Source organism: Lissotriton vulgaris, chromosome 9, assembly GCF_964263255.1.
Source record: "Lissotriton vulgaris chromosome 9, aLisVul1.2, whole genome shotgun sequence".
Taxonomy (NCBI): domain Eukaryota; kingdom Metazoa; phylum Chordata; class Amphibia; order Caudata; family Salamandridae; genus Lissotriton; species Lissotriton vulgaris.
Genome location: NC_141697.1, coordinates 962,417,791 through 962,442,128, shown reverse-complemented (window position 1 = coordinate 962,442,128; position 24,338 = coordinate 962,417,791). Strand labels below are relative to the sequence as shown.

The window sequence follows — 24,338 nt, the reverse complement described above, 5'->3', positions numbered from 1 at the left end:
AAGACCGAGAACGCAGCTATTGTGTAGAAGGGCATCAAAATCAGAAGGTGGCCAACTTGGTCGCCAGGTGAACGTCTGAGAGGAATGGACCCGGGATGCACTGAAGAGGGAGGGGGTTACTGTTTCACCAGTCTAACCCTTCCCCCTTTAATCCATGATAACCTTGCTGCTCCTTACCCCTCCTCTGACAGATGGAGCGGCAGCAGCAGCAGGCTTGTAATTGCCAGCTCCAGCCGGCTGACCCCAGAGGCAACTGGAGAGCGACAGGCCACGTGCCCAACCGGGAGCCGGAACCTGTACCCTTCGTAGCCAATGGCAGGGTGAGATTAATCAGAAGCAATCGAGGGTAGCCTGCCTGGGGGCGGGCCTCTCGGAGCATCCTGGAAAATACAATGGAGGCACACACACAATGACAGCTGCAGAGGCGGCACCTCCCACCCCGGCAGCAGCCTCCAGTGCGCTGTCCCGGGCTGTTTTTCCACATCAACCCTCTTCCCTGGGATAAACCACCTTCAGGGGCGGGGGGTGCCGGGCTTCGATCCTGAGGCCCACGCAGGGAGGGGGCGTCTCGGGGAGAGGCTCGCAGTCGAAGCGCCAGAGGCAGCGGAGTCCTGGGAGCTGTCAGGATGCGGTTCCTCTGAGGATTCCTCACGCCCTAGGAAGCTTCTCGGGCGCTGCCTACTCCATCCTTCCGCACGTCAGAGGTCGGGGTCAGACAAGGAGAGCCCTGCTGACGCATGCAGGAGGAGGTAAGGGATGTCCTCGCGGGCTGGCAGCACTGGGGTGGCCGCTGCACCTGTTGGCAGGGCGGGGGCTTCAGGGTACGTAGGCTGGAAAGAGGCGTGTTAGTCCATAAGGTGCCAAGAAACTGGAATCTTTGTTTATTTAGATAAAGATGCCCATACTCTTGGCCAGTAAATGGAACCTCTGTGGGATGGTAATGTGCAATATTCAAGCTTCTCGTGAAAACACGGGAGTGAGCAAAGTTATTTTGCTCAATAATGTTCATTCACATAATTTAAACAGAATATACTGAGAAACTTGCTTCCCCACTCCCAACAGTCATTGAGAATATAATAGCCCCAAGAAAATATACCTCAGCGTCTAGAGAACCACAACACTGAGCAAAACACCCGTGGAATTTACCACAAGAACTACCAGCCCCGATCCCCAGCCTGCCAGCACGCACTTTACTGTAGATGCTAGAAGACCCGTGCAGTCTGCTTTTCCCACCCCTAAAGGGGCAAAGAGCAGCCTAACACATGCCGAGGAGCACCACAATACAGGGCACCAATAGCTGCCACCCGGCTACGCGAGGGTGGCTTTTAGCCAGTCATTAAATCAAGAACGCTAAAGATGCTGGGAACTATATACTAATACTTATCACCGTAGGATGGGAAATAAAAATAACTGCTTAAAAGTTGCCCTCATGTCATGAGTTCCGTTTACAGTTATGGCTTCATTAACTCCTGCACAAGTCTAGAGTAGGCCTGGGCATGAAATTCCGCTCTGCTCGTGGAGTTTGCAGAGTTTTTCCAAAAGTTTTTCCGAAAAACTCCGCTCCGCATAGAGGAGTTTTTCCTTGCTTGCGCTCACTTACTAACGTTGGTGAGAAAGTCTGACTCCAGAGAGGGTCGGATTGGGATCCCAATTTGGCCCGGGCACTGATGAAAAAAGTGGCCCACATTTGTGGGGCGTGGCCCTCATTCAAGACACGTGGCCCACATTCAAGGGGCGTGCCCTACATTCAAGGGGCGTGCCCTTCCATGAAATATCATTTAGTTACTCTTTGAGGTCTAATTTGTAGAGAAATATTTAGTAAATTAAGCATTTTAAAGCTTAAAGAGCCAGTAGCATTGGTAAAGACTAGGAGCACTGTAGTTCTGCAAACCAAATACTTACTTGCAGTCTTAACACCCTGCACAATGTTGTTAGATACTCTTTCCCAACCAGCGATGTCCTTGACTCTAATCACATAAATCAGAAATCCACACCATTAGAAAACCAGACCTGAGTTCTATTCATGAGCACCAATTACAGTACTCAAGATCCGATTTTTTATTTAAAGGCCTGGGTGATGAAGTGATCTGCCCAGAATCACAGGGTGTTGAGCAGACGCTGGGACTCAAACATGATTCCCCATCTTTGCAACTCTGGCATCAGGCCATATATGCCTATGCACACACAAGGAATGTAAGTGGGAGAATACTGTTCTTGTGAAAGACACAGGGCCAAGGTGACAATGGCCTAAAAGCTGAGCAACAAATAAAACAGCCAGGCCCCTTTCTATTGCAAAATTATTCTAGCCCTCCAGCGCAGGAGCACCTGAAAAGCAGTGAGGACCCTGCTATTGCTAACCTACTCAGCCCTCCAGCGCAGGAGCACCTGAACAGCAGCGATGACCCTGCTATTAGTAAATTACTCAGCCCTCCCCAGCCCTCCAGGGCCTCAAGGCAATGTCCTAGCAGGGTAACACAAAAAAGCTGCTATCACCAGGGTCATGCTACGACAAGACAGTCCACAGATGGTGGTCACAAATGCTTAACTTCTCGGCCTGTGCTGCACAATCTCATTTAAGGCCTGTAGGAAAGTGGTTAATCATGCAGTAAGGCTAGTAAAGCAGTAAAGCTGCTGGGTCATCCATGGTAGCCAGGGGGAGGCTGAGGTGAAGATGTGCTCGTTCCAAACATCACCTGGCCCCTACTACGAGACCCATTCTTCATCTCTTCCTCGCCCACTATGCCCTGCATGTGAAGGGCTGTGGGCGAGGTGTTAAAACAAACACTGTTTCTGGGCTGCGTGGGCTCCAGGGGGGCCGAGATGAAAATGGGTCAAAGGACTGAGAAACACCTGGCCCCCAGGGAGGCCGATTCTGGCCACACAATCACCCCTCCCCAGCCCACCCTCTGCGTGATTGCTGTGCATGGCAGGGGGTGAAGGAGGCCACAGCTGATAATCACGGCCGATCAGCGAAGCTGCTTTCCTTTCTGTCTTTGTCCCAGTGCCCTCTGTGGGCTGTTTTTTTCCTCCCCTTTCCCAGTCCACAGAGAGCACTGGGAAAGGGGAGAAAAAAAAACGGCCCACAGAGGGCACTGGGACACCGGCCCTTCGGCCCATGCCCGAGTGCCCGCAGTGCCAATCCGCCCCTGACTCCAGATCACCTCTCGGAAAGATTTCTCAACGTGGGCGGTCATGGATGGCCGCTACCGTTCACATTGAGGAAGCCGCCGCTCGAGTAGAACTTCTACTAGAGAGGCAGGCAGACGCATCGCCCTCTTGTGCTGCGCATGGCGCTGTTCGCCGTGATTTTTTGTTTGGGGCAAACACCTGGCACTAAAAATGAGCATGAAGAGCACAACCTACCGCACTCTGCCGCTTGCAGAACTTCGCGTAGCACAGTGGAGTTTGTTTGGTCACTTTGTGGAGTTCTGCATAGCGGAACCCCACCCAAGCCTAGTCTAGAGATCTGGTCATCCCTGGTATTTAACTCATCATCCCCTTCAGAAATACAGGGAACACAGCCCTCAAACATCTGTGCTCCTAGACTACTAGAGAGAACAAAGCATCCCATAAATATACCTCTTTAGCCCTGTCTAATAAGGAGAATTGAGAAGTCTTGAATTCTACCACTGACGGGGGGGCTGACGCCCTGTGAGTCCAATGGGCGTTGCACGCCTGATGTTCACACACCATACATCAATACATACTCACCACTAACATACGCTCAAACACACAGTATCATAGGCCAATACACTGCTACCATATTTCCACACAGCCAACATAATACACCTGCAAACCTACCTATCACACATCCACAAATCCATTATCGTATACGGCCACACACCCATATCATAATGCCACACGACTACTCATCTATCATCATAGGACTATAAACCGAGCATCAAACAGCAATGCAGCCTCTATCATACGTCTTCATCATCATGGCCACAAAGCCATTATTAACTAACAACACACCCACCATCATACACCAATGCAGCCAATATCATACACATCGTACACTCCAGTTATATATGGCTATATGCCCGCATAGCCAACACAGCCACCATTGCATGCCCATAACGTTTATATGCAGATCAACTGTGCAAGTATCTTGTAAAAATGGACGGGGGATTAAGTTCCATACCTTTCAGGGCCGTCATTCAGGAGCTGACTGGTCATAATGTCTGGAATGACACTTGCTGCCTCAATTTAGGATTGTTTACAGCAAGACCCACCCATGACATGCCCCAGTTGTGCCTCAAATCTTTGCATTTTCTAAAATTTGATGAAATAATCTTATGGGGAAGTTTCTTTTCAAAGTCCATTTCTTAATTCATCTGCATTCTAATCTAAGGGCCGATCCCCTTATCTTAATTATGGGAATTGGAAGGGAGGACACATTTTCCCTGCTGTCTTGTGTTCTCGCTGCTGGTAGCAACCTCACCTCTTCTGCAGGGGCATGGACAGAGGGCTCATCTAGGGAGGTACACAGATCCAGTTATAAACTGCTGGCAATTCTGTCCAGCTTAGGGCCTCTGGCAAGGCTGATGGTCAGTCCCCTGTGAGATCACCACCCCTGAGTCCTTGTTCAGACCCCACTGGGTCTACTGAAAAAGGTTTTTAAAATATCAAAATCTTACACTCCTCCTATCTGAAATTTAGCAGTAGCTGATGGATGGACAATGGTAAAGGGGCAGGAATTTTAGATGTAGGATGGGTTGGAGTGGCAGACTGGTCAATGGCCTCTCATGTTAGAGAGCTTGAGCGATGGAAGTTGTCACTCCAGCACCATGGTAGTAAACCAGAAAGACCTCAGAGACACAATATCCGAGCCGCAGGGCCTCTCCAAATCAAGCCCCCCTCTGATGAGCCCATAGTCCTATCCCCTGGCTGCTGATAGGCCCTCACATCTACAGGGTGACTGCAAGGTCTGTTGAGCCAGAAATGGAGGGCGAAGTAAACCTCCCACCGATAGACGTCATATTCTCTCTAAAATGGTCCAGAACCCCTTATGGTAATCATCTAACTCCATGTCATTAGGCATACTGTTTCTAGTCATGGGCTTGTGTGTGCGCAGCATATTGCATTCTGGGCGCTGTAGTCATTGGGCCAGATGTAAAATGCCCAAAATAGCGCCTTGCAAATTGCGTGTCTTTTGCGACTCGCAATTTCTGAGGCGCTATTTTGGATGTACCACACTGTTAGTGATTCCCAATGGGGTCGCAAATTGAGAGGCTCATGAATATTAATGAGCCTCTCGCAATTTGCGACCCCATTGGGAATGGCAGGCCCTCCCATGTATGCTGGGCTCAACAGACCACCATGTCTGAGACTGCTTTTAAATGAAGCATTAAAAAAAATTGCAGCCCTTTTTCCTTAAAGGAAAACAGGATACATTAAAAAAAAAAAAAAAAAAAATTGTTTCATTTTTTAAGGGCAGGCAGTGGTCTCTGTAACAACTGCCTGCCCTTAACCCCTTCGCTGCGGCGGCAATTCCGCCGCAGCGCTAGGGGGGAGGGGGGCGGAGCGGCGCTCACATGCTTGTGACGGAACTGCTCCGTCACGAGCCTCGGTTGAGCTGTGCTCATGACGGAGCGGTTCCGTCATGGCCCGCCCGCTCAATAGAAAGCGCCGCACAGGTGCGAAATCAGCGCCACGCATGCAGGCCGAGCGGGCCATGACGGAACCGCTCCATCATGAGCACAGCTCAACCGAGGCTCGTGACGGAGCGGTTCCGTCACGAGCATGGAAGCGATTAAAAAGTATTTTCCCCTGCGATTGCAAAGGGGAAGGGGTCCTCTTCTCTTTTGCGACCCCATTACCACCCTCTTGAAGAGGGTGGTAATTTGCGAGTATTTTGCGACTGCAATTGTGGTTGCAAAACATTTGTACATGGGGTTGCGCTCGCTATTAGGAAGGAAACGCCTCTTCCTAATAGCGACTCTCAATTCCAAAATAGCGAGTCGCAAATAAATTGCGACTCGCTATTTTGGTTTGGCGCATACCCTATTAGGTTTTGCATGCACACGCAGGTTCGCAAACCTGTTTGGGCATGCAAAAACCGTTGTACATCTGGCCCTTAGTTTGCTTCCTCTGAATTGATTAGACTAAAACAGCTGACACCAATGATTTGTTGGTGAAAAGTTCAAGACTAGAAACACTGTCTGTGATGGTATGGTGTGAAGGGGTCACCCTACGTCCCTTCCTAGATTCTCACCTAAAATATCTGACTTTGGAATAATAGGATTAGTGTCTATTCTCTTTCTGTGTACATGTATTGGACCCGAGGATACAATTTACACCAAATGATTACTTCATACCTACCTCTGGCTCAAGTTGACCTCAGTCATGGACTAACTTATTGTGGCAGTCAGCCCATCAGCCTGCACTGGTGGTCTGTAGGATTCCTCCTTCCCCCGGGCAGTTAACCTCTTTGATGCTTGTGACGGAACCATTCCATCATGCCTCACTGTTGGGCTGTGCGGATGGGGGAATGGTTCCGTCACAACCACACCCGCGAATGGAATGTTCAGCATCGGGGGAGAATCGGCGCCGCAGGCAAGGTGTTAAAAGTTCTCCTGCTTCAACCTGGCATTTGCAGAGTAAACACCACCATAATAAGGTTTATCCCCTAGCCCTCCATGACTCTGACCAAGCACGGGGAGGGGGTAGACATATGTGCTCCCTAATAGGCACCTGCCACAATATCCCTTATAAACTGAGGTACATACACACATGCATATATAAAATATGTGATGCATACCTTGCCTATGCTGGTTTTTTTCTGGAGACCCCGAAGGTAGCAAGCTTACTTCTTCTCTGTCCGGTCCTTGAATCCCATAGATGAGTGATACTCAAAGTACGGCTTGGGCCGCATGCGGCACTCTGGACCATGCATGCGCCCCCCTGTTCAAAGAAGCATTGGGCTGCTGTTTACTCGACTCCAATAAACTTATAAAAGATAATGAACAAACGGTCAAGCATTTCTTTAAATGTTAATTGAATCTTGCAGCAAACGTGTAAAATATGATAAAGTAAATTCAAAAAGTGTATTTCATTAACCTTTAGAACCGTTTCACTTTAATACATCAGGTTATATCATGCCTTGAGAAGCATTTTTAAAAAATGGTAGTTTTCAAACATGAATTTAGAAACATTCATGCTTCACCCACTCTGACAACAATGCCAGTAGTGAACTAAGAGGCAAGTCAGTCATGTGCACCCTTTGAGCAGCCTGGGCTGCTATTATACAGAAGCAATATTATAGTCTAATAAATCAAACACAGAAGGTTTTGTACAACCCAAATCCTGAAGTCTTGTATTTGGAGTTCCCTTTATATGTTATAATGAAGTAAAATTAGGGAAAATGAAATATAACAATTGCCTACGATCACACAGTTTGATCAGGTGAGGAAGCCGGGACTGATCCAGATTATCTGGTTTTTCCATTGTGCAATTCAGCCACTAGATGTACATGCTTCGCCTCCTCTACTCCCACCTGATCTCTTCTGCTCCCTCGCCACCTACACTTCTGGCTTCAATGCGGCCCTTCGACACATCACAGACCAAACTTTTTGGTCCCTGGAAAAATGTTTGTGAGTATCCATGCTTAGTTTCGCACTATCTCTCAAGAATAACCTTACTGGTCTACATCCCCCAGAATAATCTCCCCCCCCCCCCAGCCCCCCGGCAAGGTAGCAGTAGGGCAGGGTTAAAGCGAAGGCAATGGAGTTTGCCCTAGACAGCAGCTTTGCTAATGTCCTTCCATGTTCTTACCCTGTTTCTGGATTTGTTTTTACAATAGTCCTACATTAAGCTCACCACACCCTCTCCTGCCAGCATGCATACAAACCCCACTCCTGCAAACGTTATTAGCCTTGCCCGGCTCTGTACATGCATAATGCAGATTCTCCTTGTTTCTCCATGAGGCAACAATGTCATTTTCTTTTATGGCACATAAATTATGGAAGGCAGGGCTAGCAGTACATTACACTCTCATAGGTATACACAGACTAGAGACCATGGCTCAACTCACACTTAGATATTCTACTCTAGTGAATAGGTTCCTACAAAAGTTACACGTTTTACGGGCAATTTTTCAAAGAAACTCTTAATTATTCCAATGTTTCAGGATCCTGTACAAAACAAGCAAACTGTATCTCTTGAGTGCAGCATGGCTTGGATGTAGCTGTGAAAGATGTGTGTAGTGGACTGTAGGTGTTCAAGAGGGACCAACTAAGTGAAAGCGGTCATGTGATTTGGTATCTCCACTGTACGCGGTGCTTGAATGCACTTACTATCAAAACATTTAGTAAGTCAATTATATTATTTTGAATGAAAAGGAGAGTTTATAAGAAAATTGCGAGCAGTTCCTTTGGCCCTGCTCTCTGGTCATGGAATAGTAGACGACCCCTGATGCTAAACAACCCTGAAAAAAGCCACAATTCTTCTTGAAACTTTCTAGTTGTCCTCTGTGGCTGGAATGAACGCAGGGCAACGTCTACATTTCTACATGTGTCAATGCCTCCACTGCTTTGTTAAGAGGTGTAATAGAATAATTCTTTATTGTTCTATTATTTAAAATCTTTACAATAAAACCAATAGTTCATTCATACACATCTGGTACATAATGGAATTTACTGAGTCCATGGAGATCTGAGCCTGGGGTGGCGGGTAAAAGTTATTGTGATTTGTAGAAAAATATAATTACAATTTTAATATAATTAAAATATATTTATCTAAAATTCGTGCCTTATAGTGCAAAAGTGCAACTAAAGTGCGATTGTTGTCCCTTGATGGATTGCGGGCATACCCAAATTGCAAAAATGTTATTCAAAAGCTTGCCTTTAAACTAAAACAAGAGTCTTCCAGGTGTGTCACCTCATGAGATTTCATGAGGTGGAGTGATGCTGCAGAATATGTATGGCTGCATTACTGATCCAAAGAGAGCACTTTGAAGAAGGTAAGGAAAGAGTTCCCAGGAGGGGCTTCCTAAATTGAAGTCGCCCAACTGAACAATTGTAAGAATGTATAGAATATAATGGTGTGCACCCTGAACATCAATCCCACAATATAGAATATCTTGGACAAAATATTGAAGAAGAAAAAATATCAACGTGTAAGTCTAGATTTTCTGTACCTAACTCCTCATATATGTACTTGCGCGATGCATTTGTGTTCACGGTACCTAGATGTGAAGTTAGAAATAGTAAATCTATACTTCCCTACGTGCATTTACCTTTCGATATTTTATCTCAACATTCTGTCCTCGATATTCTTAAATAAAAAGAATACAGAATGTGTAGCCCCACAAAAGGGCATATGCAATACTAATCTCACCAAGAAGCTTTTGGATGCTCCCAACAACCAGACATGGACCAGAAATTACAAGCAAACCTCGAGTGGGACCGAGGGTGATTGGGTCCAGGGATGATACCTTAACTGGGTTTATCTTCCTACCATTCTCCATCACTCACTACGACGCAATCGATTAAGTACGCTGCAATGAGAAATTTCTTGACTGTCTCAATCCAATATATTTCTCTCCCATCCAATATTTTGAAAATACCCGTTTAGCTTAATTTAAATTATTGCTTTTGATTATTGGGGACAGCTGATGTTAATTACTTTTGGATTGCAAATGTTGGACCTTCTTTATCTGTCTTCTGCTGCTTTCAGTTGTGCTGTTTATGTCATTGTGCCATTTACACGAGTTAGAGAAGAGATGCCCTAATACTGTTGCACTACTAAACCATTGATCTGAATTTACATTTTCCTTTGGTTCGGTCAGCTATTGTGGGGCAGCTAACCTAGTCTTGTTAACCTTGCTGTAGTTTAAACCTCCAATTTACTGAAGGCTGTCAAAAACACCACCTCATCTTCCCCAAGCTTCCTCTATGGGTCACCTGGGCAGTGAGTGGACTTGGAAAAAGGATTTTGTCTTTGTCACTCATTTCCTGTTCTGTGTCTGTCTGTCTTTCAGGAGCGATAACTTGACAACACTTTGCACCATTACCAATCGCGACAAGAATTATGCTACGGAAGAACAATGATCGAGAAGATCATCTAACCCATGTAGGTGGCCAGATCCACTGGTGACGCCTTCCAACAGAACAAAGAACTGATGCCAGGGACAACAGCCGCGTGCGTGAAGGATGAGTTCCAATACCACCTCCTCTATGACGGATCTCAGCCGGGGTACCAACCCTTGGACTTCCACGGACAGGCCTGTGGGCACCACATTGATGACCGACACAAGCAATCATAACGCAACTATCACTCCGGGCCCTGAAGGTGCTGGGCCGAGTATGGGGTCAGTGCTGCTGTCCGTTGGTAGCATCGCCCTGATTGTACTGGCAGTTGCTATGGTAAAAATGGGATTGCGCGAAAGATTTGGGTTTTCCAGATATACTAACTGCATAAAGCTTCACTGCCGCAATGAAGGGAGCAGGCATCTAACTAGACTTGAGCTTGCTCTATAGCAGAAAGGTAGAACTGGCCAACACAATTCACAAACACTAAGCCAGCCTTAGATCCAGGCAGATAAAGCAAAGGGTACATTTACCATAAAACAATCGCTCATATTCCTAACATACCCAAAAGTTATTCATTTTCTCTCTCATTTTCTTTCACACTTTCTGATATCAAAAACAGATATTTCTTTCCTTCCACCTCTACCTCTCTTTACCTTCATCACATACATTTTGCTCTAGATTCTGTCTTTACCTCCAGTTCTCAAGATCACCATCACACAGACCTTAGATATTTCAATTTTCTTTTTTTTATCTCTCTGTTTCAGCACCAGGGACCTTTGTCTATACTCCTCTTCCTTGCATTAGCCGCATTACTCCCATCTCACTTCTTTTATTCATCTAGATAGCATTGATTCTGACTTTCTTTCACTTCTCTTCTTCCTGGTTTGGCTGTCTTGTAGTTCCTACAGAATAGTGGTTAAAAAAAAAACCATCAAGGTAAATAGAGAGTAAATTCTGATTAAAACGTAATAGTGTCATTTTGAATGAGACTATTGGCCCTTACTGGCACAACCATTTCGTTGGGTAAAAATAAAAAAAATAAAAAATCAATATTGGCAATAGGAACGCTAAGAAGAATTATAATAATAATGTATGCTCCTGCTGTTGCATAGTGTGCGTGTGTGCTCCTTCCGTATTGTCTCGCTGAAGCTAGGTATTCCTTTCCCTTCATCTCTTACTCTCTCACACGCTTTTAGGTAATTTTTGCTTTCCTCCTCTTCTCTTTGTTTGCTTTTCAGACAATGTGACCTGTCCTCTGTATATCAAAGAGACACAGTGCTCCATCCCCTTTTCATGTTATCTCTATGAGACTCTCAAAAAGACACTTGGGGCCCGATTCACAAAGGGCCTCCGCACTTGTGGCCTGGGCCCTGCAGTTGTGGCGGGAGCTCCGCATTGCAGTTTCTCCTTGCAGAGGTCCTGCTATGAGTGCAGGCCCTATACCACGACCCAGGGCCTCCCCCGTGAGTGGGGGCCCTACACCACAGCTCTGGGGCTTCCACATCCAGTTTGGGCCCTATGCCACGTCTCCAGGACCTCTGCAACGAGTGCAGGCCCTACGCCACGACTCCGGGGCCTCTGTCACGAGTGCGGGCCATATGCCACGTTTCCAGGGCCTCCACCATGGGTGCGGGCTCTATGCCACGACTCCCGGACCTCCGCCCCGAGTGCGGAGGACCTTTGTGAATCGAGGCCTGGTTATCTCTCTCTATCCCTCTCCTCCTATTTGTATTTGCATCCAAAGCAAAAAGGCTTTTCATTCATATATTCTTTTTCAATATTTACTCATACTGGGCATAATACACAGTATTTTTTCTGTGTTTATTGGTGCAGCTTCCTGTGGGCCGCAGTGCCGGTTCTGGGCTTGCGTGGGGACTGACAGGAATATAGCACTTTACTACACAATGCATTACATTGCGTGCAATTACAATGCGGTTGTTACAACAACCGTGTTGTTAGTACGCAATGCATTTACATTGCAAGTCTTTACAATGACTTCCACTACGGGGTGAGCTGGACTTATGAATAGTATTATTTACTATTCCTGCTCCAAATTGCGCAACAGTAGGGACGGTGTTGGAATTCATTTCCAATACCTCAGCGCCCCCTAAAGATTTGCAATGTAAATGCATCGCGTGCTAAGAACCCGGTCGTTGTAACGGCCGCGTTGTAAAGGTATTGCGGTGTAATGACTACATTGTAAAGGTTGTTTCCCGTAGAAACAGAGTGACTGCTCCACTCTCTGTTTTGTGGCATTTCCAGCAGTCCAAATGGTTGCCGATTGGTCTTCAGATAAACATATGATGGAAATGAGTTCCAATGTAAAGGGTACCTGAGAATATGTCAATGACAAGCATTTGCTAGGGTAGATTGGTCTATCACATTGACATGCACGACTTTACTAAAAATGAAAGAATTGTAATGGTATTTGTGGACAATATATGCACCTGCTAAAACGGGAACCAATATTTGGCTAAATGTATGTGTGAAATTGCTGTACTTGAAAGTGAGAAGCCGGTATGTGAGTGCCAAATCGAGTGTATGTAAGAAAAGCCAGTACTTGGTGGACAAAGGTGCATTTTTGGAAATGAGTAAGTAGGAGTGTTGACTGGAGCCAAAGTTAGTTTATTTAATGATAACATCATAAATATTTTTAGATAAATTTAGTGCATTTAAAGCACTTATCAAGATGTTTTTTGACTGATAATTGATGCTGATTTTGGCATACATTTGTTAAGTTACGGCTTTATTAGATGGCTGCAGAGGGCATGTACTATAACTGCTTGAGTTATTTAAAGACACACATGGAAGCATTTCATAGTTTAAAATAATATTTTTATGACCTTATTGCTATCGTCTCAGCCATGATCCTATATTATCAGAGAAACCTCCTACTTGGGGGGCAGTGCTGCTTTCAAAGCACTGAGATTGTGGAATCTGTATCATTTTTCATGTTTCTGTGTTTCACCTGAAAAGTAGTAGCCATATTATGTGAGTGACAAGTTATTAGATGTGCTTGGAAGAAGTGGGATTTAAAACCACTGAAATTTTAGACAGTTTATTTGGGAAACTTGCCGCGAAGTTCACAATCTAGTCACAGTTCTTACTTTTCTCTGGGAGATAATTATGCCAAACTCTATCTGGTTTGACTAAGTTTGCGTTGTAAAATATCTAATAACTGAATAACTTGTTGCCTCTGTTTGGGGGTTGGTGGCTTGCCTGCTAGTTCTCATAATTTTAGGCAAGGTATTTATGTCCGCCATGTTAAAAAATTTACCAGCTATGGCTGTAGATTTGAGACGTGATGCAGCGCTAAATCCAGATTCACGGAGCTGAACATAGTTTTGTAAAGGTGGTTATGCCAGAAAATGTACAGTCATCAGCGAGGTGAATCAAGCTGTGGCATTAGCTCAAGTGACAAAACACGAGTCGGGCAATTTGAATAATTATCAAGTCAACTGAACAGCAGATGGCAAGTAAAAATTCAGAGATCTTCAAATTTACAAAGAGGATCATTTTTTTAGGCATCAGAGACCACATTTAGTATGTTTCATTGCAATATTGTGTTGGTTGTTAATTATTAAAATGTTACATTCCTAAACATAAACTTAGAAATGTTTGCTGCTACCCAGAATGCACTGACAGCTGCTTCCACATAGTTGATGTACATGATCACTACTTGCTTCTAATAAGAAAATGTCATCAGAACTCTGCAACACTTAAAAGTCTTGCTGACTGAGCCGGGAGCTTGTGCGGCAGTTGTGTTTTATGTTACACTGCTAGATTTCTGCAGTGGATGGCTATAATCTGTCTGCGCGGTCACAGTGCAGATTCGGAGCTGCATTTAGATTTGTTACTTTTGCTGTAGAGATTGCACATTTAGAGGTCGATTATGATGCTGTTCAGAAAGCATTCTGACCAAATCGGGCTCAGAATGGGTTGCAACCGAATCGAATCCGGGGAGTCTGAGCAGCTGATTACGATGCTTCCAGATACGATTCGGTCATAATCCCAGTGACTTCAATGGGAGCCTGTGTTCCAACCGAATACACAGGCTCACATTAAAGAAAGGGGTTTCTGGGGAAAATCGTGCACCCTGTGGAGGGCACCACTTGGTGCCTGCCTCACTGTGCATGGTTGGAAAGGGAGGGTCCCTTGAGTACCTCCATGGGACCGATTTGGAAGGCTCAGGGGGAAGGTGTCTGTTGTGGGCCCCCAAAGTCAGATTCAGTCTGCTGATCCAAGTCGGAACAACCGATTCGGAAAGGCTGTTTGAATCTGACATTGTAATCACTCAGTCGAAAACGCGGTCCGTAGACCTGTATGAGTCAGCACTGAATGACTCCGTTACTCTGAATGTCATTAGGTACCGAGTCGTAAAGTCAAAACGCTTTATGAACATCGTAATCAGGCATTCGGAAACCTTTCTGAATCGGTCGTAAAGAAGGGTTCCGAATCTGATTCGGAAGATCCAAATCTGATTCAGAGCCTTTCCGAACGGCATCAGAATCGACCCCTTCGTCTGCAAATCTGGAACCAGAAAGACTCCTTCACCAAAATTAGCAAATGCCACAGATTTGTTAGGTATGTAAGGGGAGGGGGATGCAACATCCATGTATTATAAGGAATAAAATACATCCTCACATTTATACATTGATATTGCAAGTTGCCTTTGAATTACATGACCTTATAAAGGAACACAGCCTCTAGCCTCATTCTTCTATAAGATGCTTCTCTTTGACTTGCAGTTTCCTACTAATATACAGGAGGAGTTACTCTGTCCCATTTATCATAATACGGGGCAACATAATAGTTTAATATACTGTTTATGATTGAGGATTTTTTTATACAGTGCAAAATCTAATCTAAATAATTCTAGATGCTCCTACATATGGCAAATATGACACAGCTAAATAGGATCACTTGCCCAAAATCATATATTTTGTTCAGTTTAACCACGAGTGGAAGTTGAAATCAAGGCCAACATTCCTCATGCACATTGTCTACAACTCAGACACCTAATGATATTTCCTAGCTCTATCACAATATAAGATTTTTTTCTTTAAACAGATTAGGCAAGACAAGTGTAATTTAATCCCAAAGGGGACAAGAGAAGAAAATAAAATAAACATTTGCAAAATCTTTAAACTGGCAACCTTTCAAATTGCCTGGATTAAAATACACCAGTGTTGTTCTTCATGAAATGTGTGGCAAGCAGAGCATTCTAGTTATATGTTAATATCAGTGGCTCACTTGACTTAACAAATATACGTATTTCCTCGCAAGTTCTAGACCTCAAGGTGGCCAATACACTAGATCAACAAACCAGTTAGGCCATGGAGGTGGTCAAGTTAAGCCAGCTTTCTAGATTCAGGCTTTAAGTGTGGCAGTTTGGTTAAGTTCAGCTTGACTGCATCCATTTGATACACTACTTATACTTTTTCATTCAAACTGCAACTCTTTCACTGATCTTGAGTGTTTGTCTTGTTATCTGCCCCAGCCTGTCAAACAGAGGAGGCAGATGAGGTGAAACTCTGTTTGGCTATGGTCACCTTCTATAACCAGACACAAGAGCTTAGATCAGATCAAGCCTCCTAGTTTTGTTCCCGGACAACTGTTTGACCAATGTTGTTTTGTTTGAACATCATCCATGCCATGCTCGAGTGTTTGGTTTTTTATCCTTTCAACTTGATGCTGTTGGTTGTGGAGGTGAGAAAGTACTGCGTTTGTACTAAGGTGATGCTATATAGACACCACTGGAGAGAGACGACTTATGGTACCACAAGCGGATACAGGAGCATATCATTTTGCTCCAAATGGCTTCAAAATAGCTCTGTTGCTGTGGAATGTGTGCAAACAGATGGCAAACTGCCATAGTTCCCTTGCACAAAATTTGAATTTGGGGCAAGTCCCAAATTCTGAAGTCACTGGTATTTGTTGTGGCATTGGTTGTTGTTCCACGCTCCAACAACACATATGGGACTGAAGAGACCTCCCCGTAGAGCTCTTGGTACAAGTCCCATGCCCAAGTCCAGTCCCATGCCATGCCTGCCTCCGTTTCCGAGCAAGATTATTGATTGGTTATACATTCTGATACTGTCATTGACTTCATTTTGCATTCCCCTCACACAGGCGGCAGGTAATATGTCTTCTATTTCATATCCTGTTTTCTACACTACACATAAACTCTCGATTTCTCTTTTATTTTTCTTCCGGACAGACACCCTCCCCCCCCACCCCCTCCCCCCTCACTCCCACCCCCAGTGGATATTTCATCTTCTCTTCTTTCATTAACAAGACCCACAAGCAAAACCAGGGCATGCCTTTACCTCCCTCCCTCTCCTCTGCCCTGCTACTTACTCCAAGATTATGCTTTCTGTCTAATGGATTTATTAACAGCAGTTACTGCATGGGTGATGTCATCACTTGAGATCTAACTTATCAGAACATTTGTACTGCAAGTATAAACTGTGTAGGATTACCTAGTACGCCTAAGGGGGGCAGCAAAAGCAGCGCATCCTCTCTCCACATAGTTTTCGTAGAGTGCAGGCATTGCACGCTTCCCTTGAAATACAACAGGCACAGGCAGGGTGGCATAAGCTCTCCACGTTCACACACAGCGTGTTCACTGGCTACCTGTTTCTGCTCTTTTGGTCATCCTACAAAAAAAAGCATTTTTTTCTGTTTATAGAGGTGTCCAGGGATTCAACACTTTCTTAACTTTTGTTTTCTCTTTCTTCACCAGGTGCTTTACATCAGGAAGAGAAAGCGGTAAGTACTCAGAAGGATGTTCCTGAGTGGGTAAACATGTTCATGTTTTAGTTCTGGGGCACACTGAAAGCAGACACTGAAAGCAGACTTGCTGCTTTCAGCTCCAGCTGAGCAGAGGGTGGTGCCGCTTGGGTCTGTTCTTGCTGTGATAGGGCTGAGGTAGGGATCCTTCCAGGGCTAGAGGCCTCCATGATGTAAGGCGGAGTTATTGTATTTCATCATCCCATTTTGCTGAAGAGGAAAGCAATTTCAGAAGGTGTAACCAATGAACGATAAGACTCCTACAGTTACTTGCATCGGAGCATAGATTTCGTTTCTTTGTAGCCTGCTGCCCTCAAGTGGACAGATTAGAAAACAGCGCCACACTGGAATCAAGCTTTTGTGCAGCTTTGTTAGTTAGTGTCTTTTGAGATTTTTTCAACCTTCCTCCTGCTGTTTAGGTTTTAGAAAAAGCTATACAGCCTTTGTTATTTCATGAAGTGTTTAATGAGAACTGAAAAGAGGATGTGGGGCCTGACTAGCCCCATTTCAGCCTTTGGTTTTCATACGCCTTTCGTGGTTTGCCTTTTCATCCTTGGGCTATCCTTCAAGTCCATGGCATTCATAGAAGCTTACATTGTCCCCTTACTATTTGATGACGTGCTTCAAGTAGCCCTGCACTTTTTCTTGTCCCCCTTGCGCTCCATCTTTGCTTCTCATCCCTTCCTCCTGCAATCTTTCCCAACTGTATTGCTGACCCATATCCTGTTCCACTGCCCTCTGTCTACCTTCCTCACTCCCTGGCATCCGACCCTGTGCTTCGTTTGTAAAAGAATGAGTACCATGGCCCAAAGATTTTCTCAGAAGCCCACAAAGTAAGGTGTCTGTAATTCAAGCATTGACTAGTTTTGATTCCACCACTCATTCCTTTTTCCTCCATTTCCTTACACTCCCTTTTCTCATCCTAGCAGGGTTTCAACCCTTCTTTTTCCCTTTGTTAATTGTTAATACAGGTTCATATAGCACACGAATCACCTCTGAAGGGGTATCTCAGGGCTAGCGTTAAAAGCCCACAGGCAAAAAACAAACACGTGATTTTAAATTAATGGATTTACGCAATTTTCTGAATTTGATGTAATCAGGGCAGATGCAGGAATAATAAGGAAAAGCATTCCAATAGTATGGGGCCAAGTAAGAGAAAAACCTGCCCCCACATCGAGTCAGTAGGACACGAGGAACAATAAGCAGAGCTTGGTATTTAAGAGCACAGGTCGCTAACTGGCTTTGTCCTTCTTTGTGCCTTTTCTCTCACTTGGGCTGGGTCAAAGTGTGATGATAAAAACTTGTCCCTGTCCACCAGGGCTTTAAGTGGGCCGGGTCTCCCCGGTGCTGAGCACCAGCAGTTTTTTAAAGGGGGCCTCGAAACGGGTCTCTATAGGGCTCTGTTTTGTGCCCTGGCACAGGCGGTCAGTTTTTTTTTCCAGCCTGCAGTGACAGCAGGCACATCGATGTGCGTGTGCTCACACTGCTCACTTCTCACTAGTGGAGAAGTTACAGCATGACGTCAGGCCAAGTGAGCGTTGTAGGGGAAGGGAAACCCCTTAAAGAGAGTATTTTCTCTCTGGATTTCACGTCTCTTTTTGAAACTCAGGAGCAGCAACATTGTCGTGGTGTCACCAGGGTTGTAAGTGGAAGCTTTTTCAATATTATATACAAGCCACAGTTGCTGCTTATCTATCTTATGCAACTAACAACCATTCAAAGGCAATAGTTCTGACTTGTTGTAGGTATGATGTTACTTGTTGTATCATATATCTGGATGCAATGACAGAAACAGCAAACTACAAGTCAGGCAGCACACTATGTTAAGCACAGATTTTTAGTTTATGTGTTTTTAAACCACCCCTTTGAGAGACCCCTCAGTTTTTTCATCCCACTTAAAGCCGGTGAACAAAAGTCAGTGCTATTCCCCCTCGCCCCTACTACCACCTGCTCAAATTAAGCACTCATCCCACCTCTTCTCCTCTGCCTCGATCGGTCACCCCCACGCCCCACTTTTTCTCGCTCCCTCGCTTGCATTACCTCACCCCACCTCCCTCCCTCTCTCCCTGTCCCCACTTGCTCTCCCTCCCTCTCTCCCCATCCGTCCTCACTTGCTCCAGGGTCCGAAATGCTTTCAACATTCCACTGATTGGTCTATATACTACTAACAGCTCGGCTTGTGTATGCCTTGCACGACTTTGTTTTTTGAAAAAAATGTTTTTATTGATATTCGAAAGGCCTTTTATAGAATACCTAGAGTGGAGTACAACAAACTTGCCATATCGGAGCACACAGGCAATTGACAGACAGCTGTACATCTACATTAAAGCAGTCAGTCAGTCAAGGAAATGTTTATTTAGACCTTAGGTCTTTAAAGAACATACAAATTACAGATATAATCACATTATAAATATACATATATTTACATACATCATTTATTATGTTTAAAAAGTTCACCCCGTACAATCCAGTTAAAACCGAAACATCTTAGAAAATCCCCCTGTTATATTAGAACCGAAACCTTGTTACTGAGTATTAGCTCATGATCATAAATTACCTAAAACACTAATGTTATTTACACATAAAGGACCTTTTTAATTGTGACCATAAACCTCCCTATAGCACAGGCTATCTCCAAAAAGCAATTTTCAACATGTGCAACTTTGAACAAAGTCTATTTTTCATGCTACCATTTTGGAATTAAATGTGGAATTATATATAGAAATTCAGAAAACAACCAAGTGATTCTAGGTGGAAATTGAACTATTTTATTAAAAAACAAGCATGACAATTATTGTCCATATTCACAAAGGTAAATTTAGCAATGAACATAAGTTATGACGAATTTACCTTTTTAAAAGCTACCATGAATTTACAAATGTACTCCTGACAGGCATAAACCCATCAGTGGTATAGCTAGACCTACTGCCACCCGGGGCAGGCCCTAAGGTTGCGTCCCGGTGCAGGTAAGAGCGGAGGGTGGCAGCCGACAGATGACTTGTTTGGGCAGGGAGATAGTCAACAGACACAACTTGCTAACCTCCGCTGCCTCCAAAAATAGTGCCGCCCAGGGCGGACAGCCCCCCCCCAACTACGCCACTGAAACCGATTAATGGATGCAGAAATCTCTGTCACAAGTGGGTTGTGCTCCGCAGCCATAATTCCCACTGAATTGATGGGAAAGTGGGTGTTCCAAAGCATAGTTAACCTTAGATGTTTTTAAACGCTCACAAAAACATGCCAGTTTGTTGGCATTCCTAGTCAGATTCCCACTTTAGCTCATGACAGTGCAAATCCTTTTCCAGGTTGAGATAGAATAAGGATCACATACAGATTTGGGGTGGGTGTTTAGTGAAAGGGGAAAAAATTTCGCGTTCTAAGAAAAAAGTGTGCTTTTGCATAGGAGATCCTCCTCCCTTTGTGTGATGTGCTTCGGTCTAGAGAACCTCTCCCAGTGGGAACAGGATCCTGCTGTGAATGTCACAATACTTCTCAGGACGATGTCTGGAAGCCTGTGCCTGCAGAGCTTTTCATGCATATGGCCTGAGAATGTTTGTGAATTCCAGAAAGTAGAAATCTGCATGCCTGTATGTGTGCATGCCCTGATTCACAATGGTGAATTTACATTTTCGTGTACGTTTACGATTGTTTGCTATTCGCAAAGGGATGTATGAGTAGTATCTTTAAAAGTGCAGGATCTCCACAAATAACAAGATAGAAAACTACCACTGATGAATTTCTTTGTGAATAGCAAACAATCGTAAACTTACACGAAAGTGTAAGCTCATCTTTGTGACTCAGACCCTATAGCTGTGGGTACAGATTTATTACATTCTTTGTGAATCATATCCATAACATCTAGCTCCAAAATGAACATCTTTATTTAGGCCTATATAATAGGCAATCCATCCTTCAAATCCAGAACATACAGAAAGGAAAGCACATAAATGTAAATCAATTCACCCCTGGTAACAATGTGTGCATAGAGTTTATCTATATCCAGTCTTCTCACATGGAACTCTCCCTGCACTCCTGAGTACATATTATGGTAAATGCGCATTTTCATTGTGTGCACCAGGCACATGTAAAAAAGTGCCCCCTATTACCATGATTGCGCTGCCCCCAGGGCACTTTTGAAGGGGATTAGAGATCCCCTTGCAGGCGGGTGTAGTCAGTGACTGCACCTGCCTGCAAGGGGTGTTTGGGGGGTCCATGGCATCCCCTTTCCCCCCTCCAGAGGGCTACCATCAGGGGGTGAACTGACAGTGCACCACCTTTTAGATGGCACACTCTCAGTGCACCTCCTGAGGGCTTTTTTGCCTCTGCACCAACCGCTGTAATACGACGCGGGCGCAGAGGCACAGGAGTTCTCTCATTTGCATGGGGCACGCATTATGTGCGCCAGCGCTATCAGTATTACAGAAGGGGCCGCGCAAGCGCCTGTAGCCCCTTTTGTAATACCAAAGTGCCCTAGGGGTGCGCAAAGGGGGAGACATGATTGTGGCGGGCGGGGCACTTTATGCAATACAGCCCCTGAATGTGAGAAAAGACATACATTATGACTGTTTAACAACTGCTCCTACATGCTTTATGTGAAAAAGCAGCATGTTTCCTACAAACCGTACATTTTTTCCACAGTTTATGATTTTCCAAGGCAATAAGTTTCGGTCTATACATAGGCTTGTGTCCTGACACAACAGTATAAATCGTATGACAAAAGGGTCAGATCTTGTAAGTCTTTCAAAAAAATATTCCCTTGGTTGTCAAAGGTTCTATGCTTGCATGTTGACAGTTTCAAAAAAAGGTAAACCACAGTTTCCTCCCCTGCACAACCATCTCCTGGACACATCGGTAACTGGATCAGATCACAAGATTTGGAAAACAAAATGCAGGCTAGTAGGCATAAATAGACATTCATGCTACATCGCGATGTTTGTGAGCCAAACTTCTGTCTCCCACCTTCCAACATAACGCTACTGATTTTTCATCTGAAAAAGTGCCCAAAATTACCAGCTGCTCATAAGAAGACATTTTGTCTTTCGGTTTGTTGGACACTTTCGCAGAGTCCCTTCTTGCATCAGTTGCTATGGTAATAACAGGAAGGCAAGAATAGAACTGCAGTGGTACCTGTGGCGAGGCGGCATGGATTTAGGTGATGTGGTGGGGTGGGGGGAGAATCCCACAGTATGATTTCCATAACATGTACACAGCAAAGTATTAAGTGTAACAAGCATTAACAGACGTATAATTGCTTACATTTTTTACAGTACGATTCAGCAATTTGGACAACATTAATGTAGAAAAATGTGGCATACAGTGGTCACTGTTTTACCATTCACCACACAAAGAACTATTTCATTTCTCCTCTTTGAGTTTTACTAACTGCTGCAAAGTAGCTTCTGAAATCACTTTAATGTGGGAAGTGTATATAGGAGGAGTACCATAACCAAGAATGAATATGCGACGTTACAACGAATGTGATACAAGGCATTCCATTACAAAGTAGTCGTTACAACGACTGCGTTGTTACATCTCATACCATTACAATGCAAGTCGTTATAACGACTTGCTGTAGGGGGCGCTGGATGTTGGAATAGTATAATTCCAACTCCAGTCTGTGCAACAGTAGGGAAGGTGTTGGAGTACAACTCCAACACCTTCTGCCCCCTACAGCAAGTCATTGTAACGACCCCTCGTTGTAATGGTTTGCGATGTAACAACGCAGTCGTTATAACAACCGCATTGTAATGGAATGCGTTGTATCACATTTGTTGTAAACAATGTCTCCCCCCAAGGATAGCAAAATAATAGAACAGCTTTTATTGTAGTTGCCATCCTTTCTAAGGGCTTCTCTTGTTGTCAACATTGTTTTACATTTTTTCCAAACTTTACCGTATTCTTCATTTTGGTACTTGTTCACAAAACAATATTCTCAAAACTTTGGTGGAATCTTCTGTAATTTGTAGCGTGAGATGTTAAGTTGTCCTAGCTACCAATTGTTTGACAAATACATCTGTTAAAACTCAGTTCCAACCCAGACACAATCTGCAAAAGCTTGCTTGCAAAAGGACCGAGACAAGATTAGCTCACAGCATCCAAACTTCATCCATATATAAGGCAGTTTTAGCCTGCTTGGGAAATCTATGTGGTTTTACGACCCCAAAACTAAATTACGACCATTCCATGGGTTGTCGTTCTAATTGAATGGATCTGGTGCAAAATAACCACACAGTCCATTAGTGTGCTACTTGGAGTCAGGGCCATAGTGTTAATCTAGAAGTAGGCATAGCATGGGCCTTGAGAGGCAGCGTAAGCGAGAAACAGGTAAAATGTGAGCTGAGTGCTTTCAGATATAGAGGTGTAATCACAGCATTCCCGGAAAGTGACGATTAAAGAGCATCTGCTTCAAGATTTATTTATTGTTTAAAATATGTCTTCAGTCCTTAGGAACAGTTAAACCTCACTGACCCCAGGGATTGTCATTTTCTAAGATAAGTAGTAGTGCCAGACAGGCAGTTTGAATATGGCTCTGGCCTTATTGGGAAAGCATTGTAGCCAATGCTTAATTTGTGCAGGTGGTTTCCGGTGCTTAGCACCGGCACTTAGTTGTCAACACTTGCACTTAGGGCTGTGTGCCACATGGAGGCACTGTATGTCTGATTTAGAGATGGGCACAGCAACAGTTGTTTAATAATTCAATATATTACAAACGACTAATACCTTGTGTCCAAGCTATTCTTATAGATTTGGGCCTGGAAGAGTCTGAACTGTCTCTTTTATAGGAGTGTGATTATTAGAAGTTGTGTTGGTACTGTTGTTGACAGCACTGGCAGGGGCAATAGGTTGTGTGAGCTGCGGTTGTCTCCTGACGAGGGGCCTGGCACTTATTGCTTTACAAATTATGCACTGATTGTAGGGAGCTCAAGACTGGGATGATATAGTGGTCTAAGTGATGGCTTGTTCTATGCAAGAGCTATGCTGTGTGACTTACAAATGATGTCCATGGATACATCTTTCAGGCTCTGTGAAGCCTGCTGTAGAGATGCTATTCATGGTTTATGCTTCTAAATTGTGACACCATCAAGGATAACTTCCATGCTGATGACGGCCCCCATCCGTCATGCATCACGGTGCTCGTGTGCTTATGACGGCTGAGGGCCGTCATAAACCCATTCACTCTTTAAAAGTCCAGCACAGCAGCAGAATCGGCCCAGCATGGAAGGGGTTAATATGTGAACTTTTCATGGTAGGCTAGGCACCTTTATCTGCAAACTCCTGCTTAATCTTCTGCTTATCCCCAAAATAACTGAAACAATGAACCTCATATCTGCATTCCAGCACCCCGAATATATTCCAAGCATGCAGCTCACTTGGCCCAGTTGTTGTAAATTGTATTGGAAGTCAAGTCTTAAAATGCACTGTTTTATCTTCCCTAAACTGAATTTTGTTTTTCTTTCTGAATGCTGGGCTCTTCTAGAGGATAAGTAACTTGCTCTTATGATTCTGTTCTAC

At 44.4% G+C, this 24,338-nt stretch overlaps 1 protein-coding gene across 1 annotated transcript in view; it reads left to right on the top strand.

Moving 5' to 3' along the window:
• Window positions 1–375: 375 nt before the first annotated feature.
• Window positions 376–24,338, top strand: part of C9H3orf18 (chromosome 9 C3orf18 homolog) — a 40,724-nt gene continuing 16,761 nt past the window's right edge. The window contains exons 1-3 of the mRNA XM_086938812.1: window positions 376–749; window positions 9,983–10,367; window positions 16,780–16,805. Of these exons, the coding sequence (XP_086794938.1) occupies window positions 10,155–10,367; window positions 16,780–16,805 (239 nt within the window). The 5' untranslated portion in view covers window positions 376–749; window positions 9,983–10,154. The remainder of the gene's footprint in view (window positions 750–9,982; window positions 10,368–16,779; window positions 16,806–24,338) is intronic.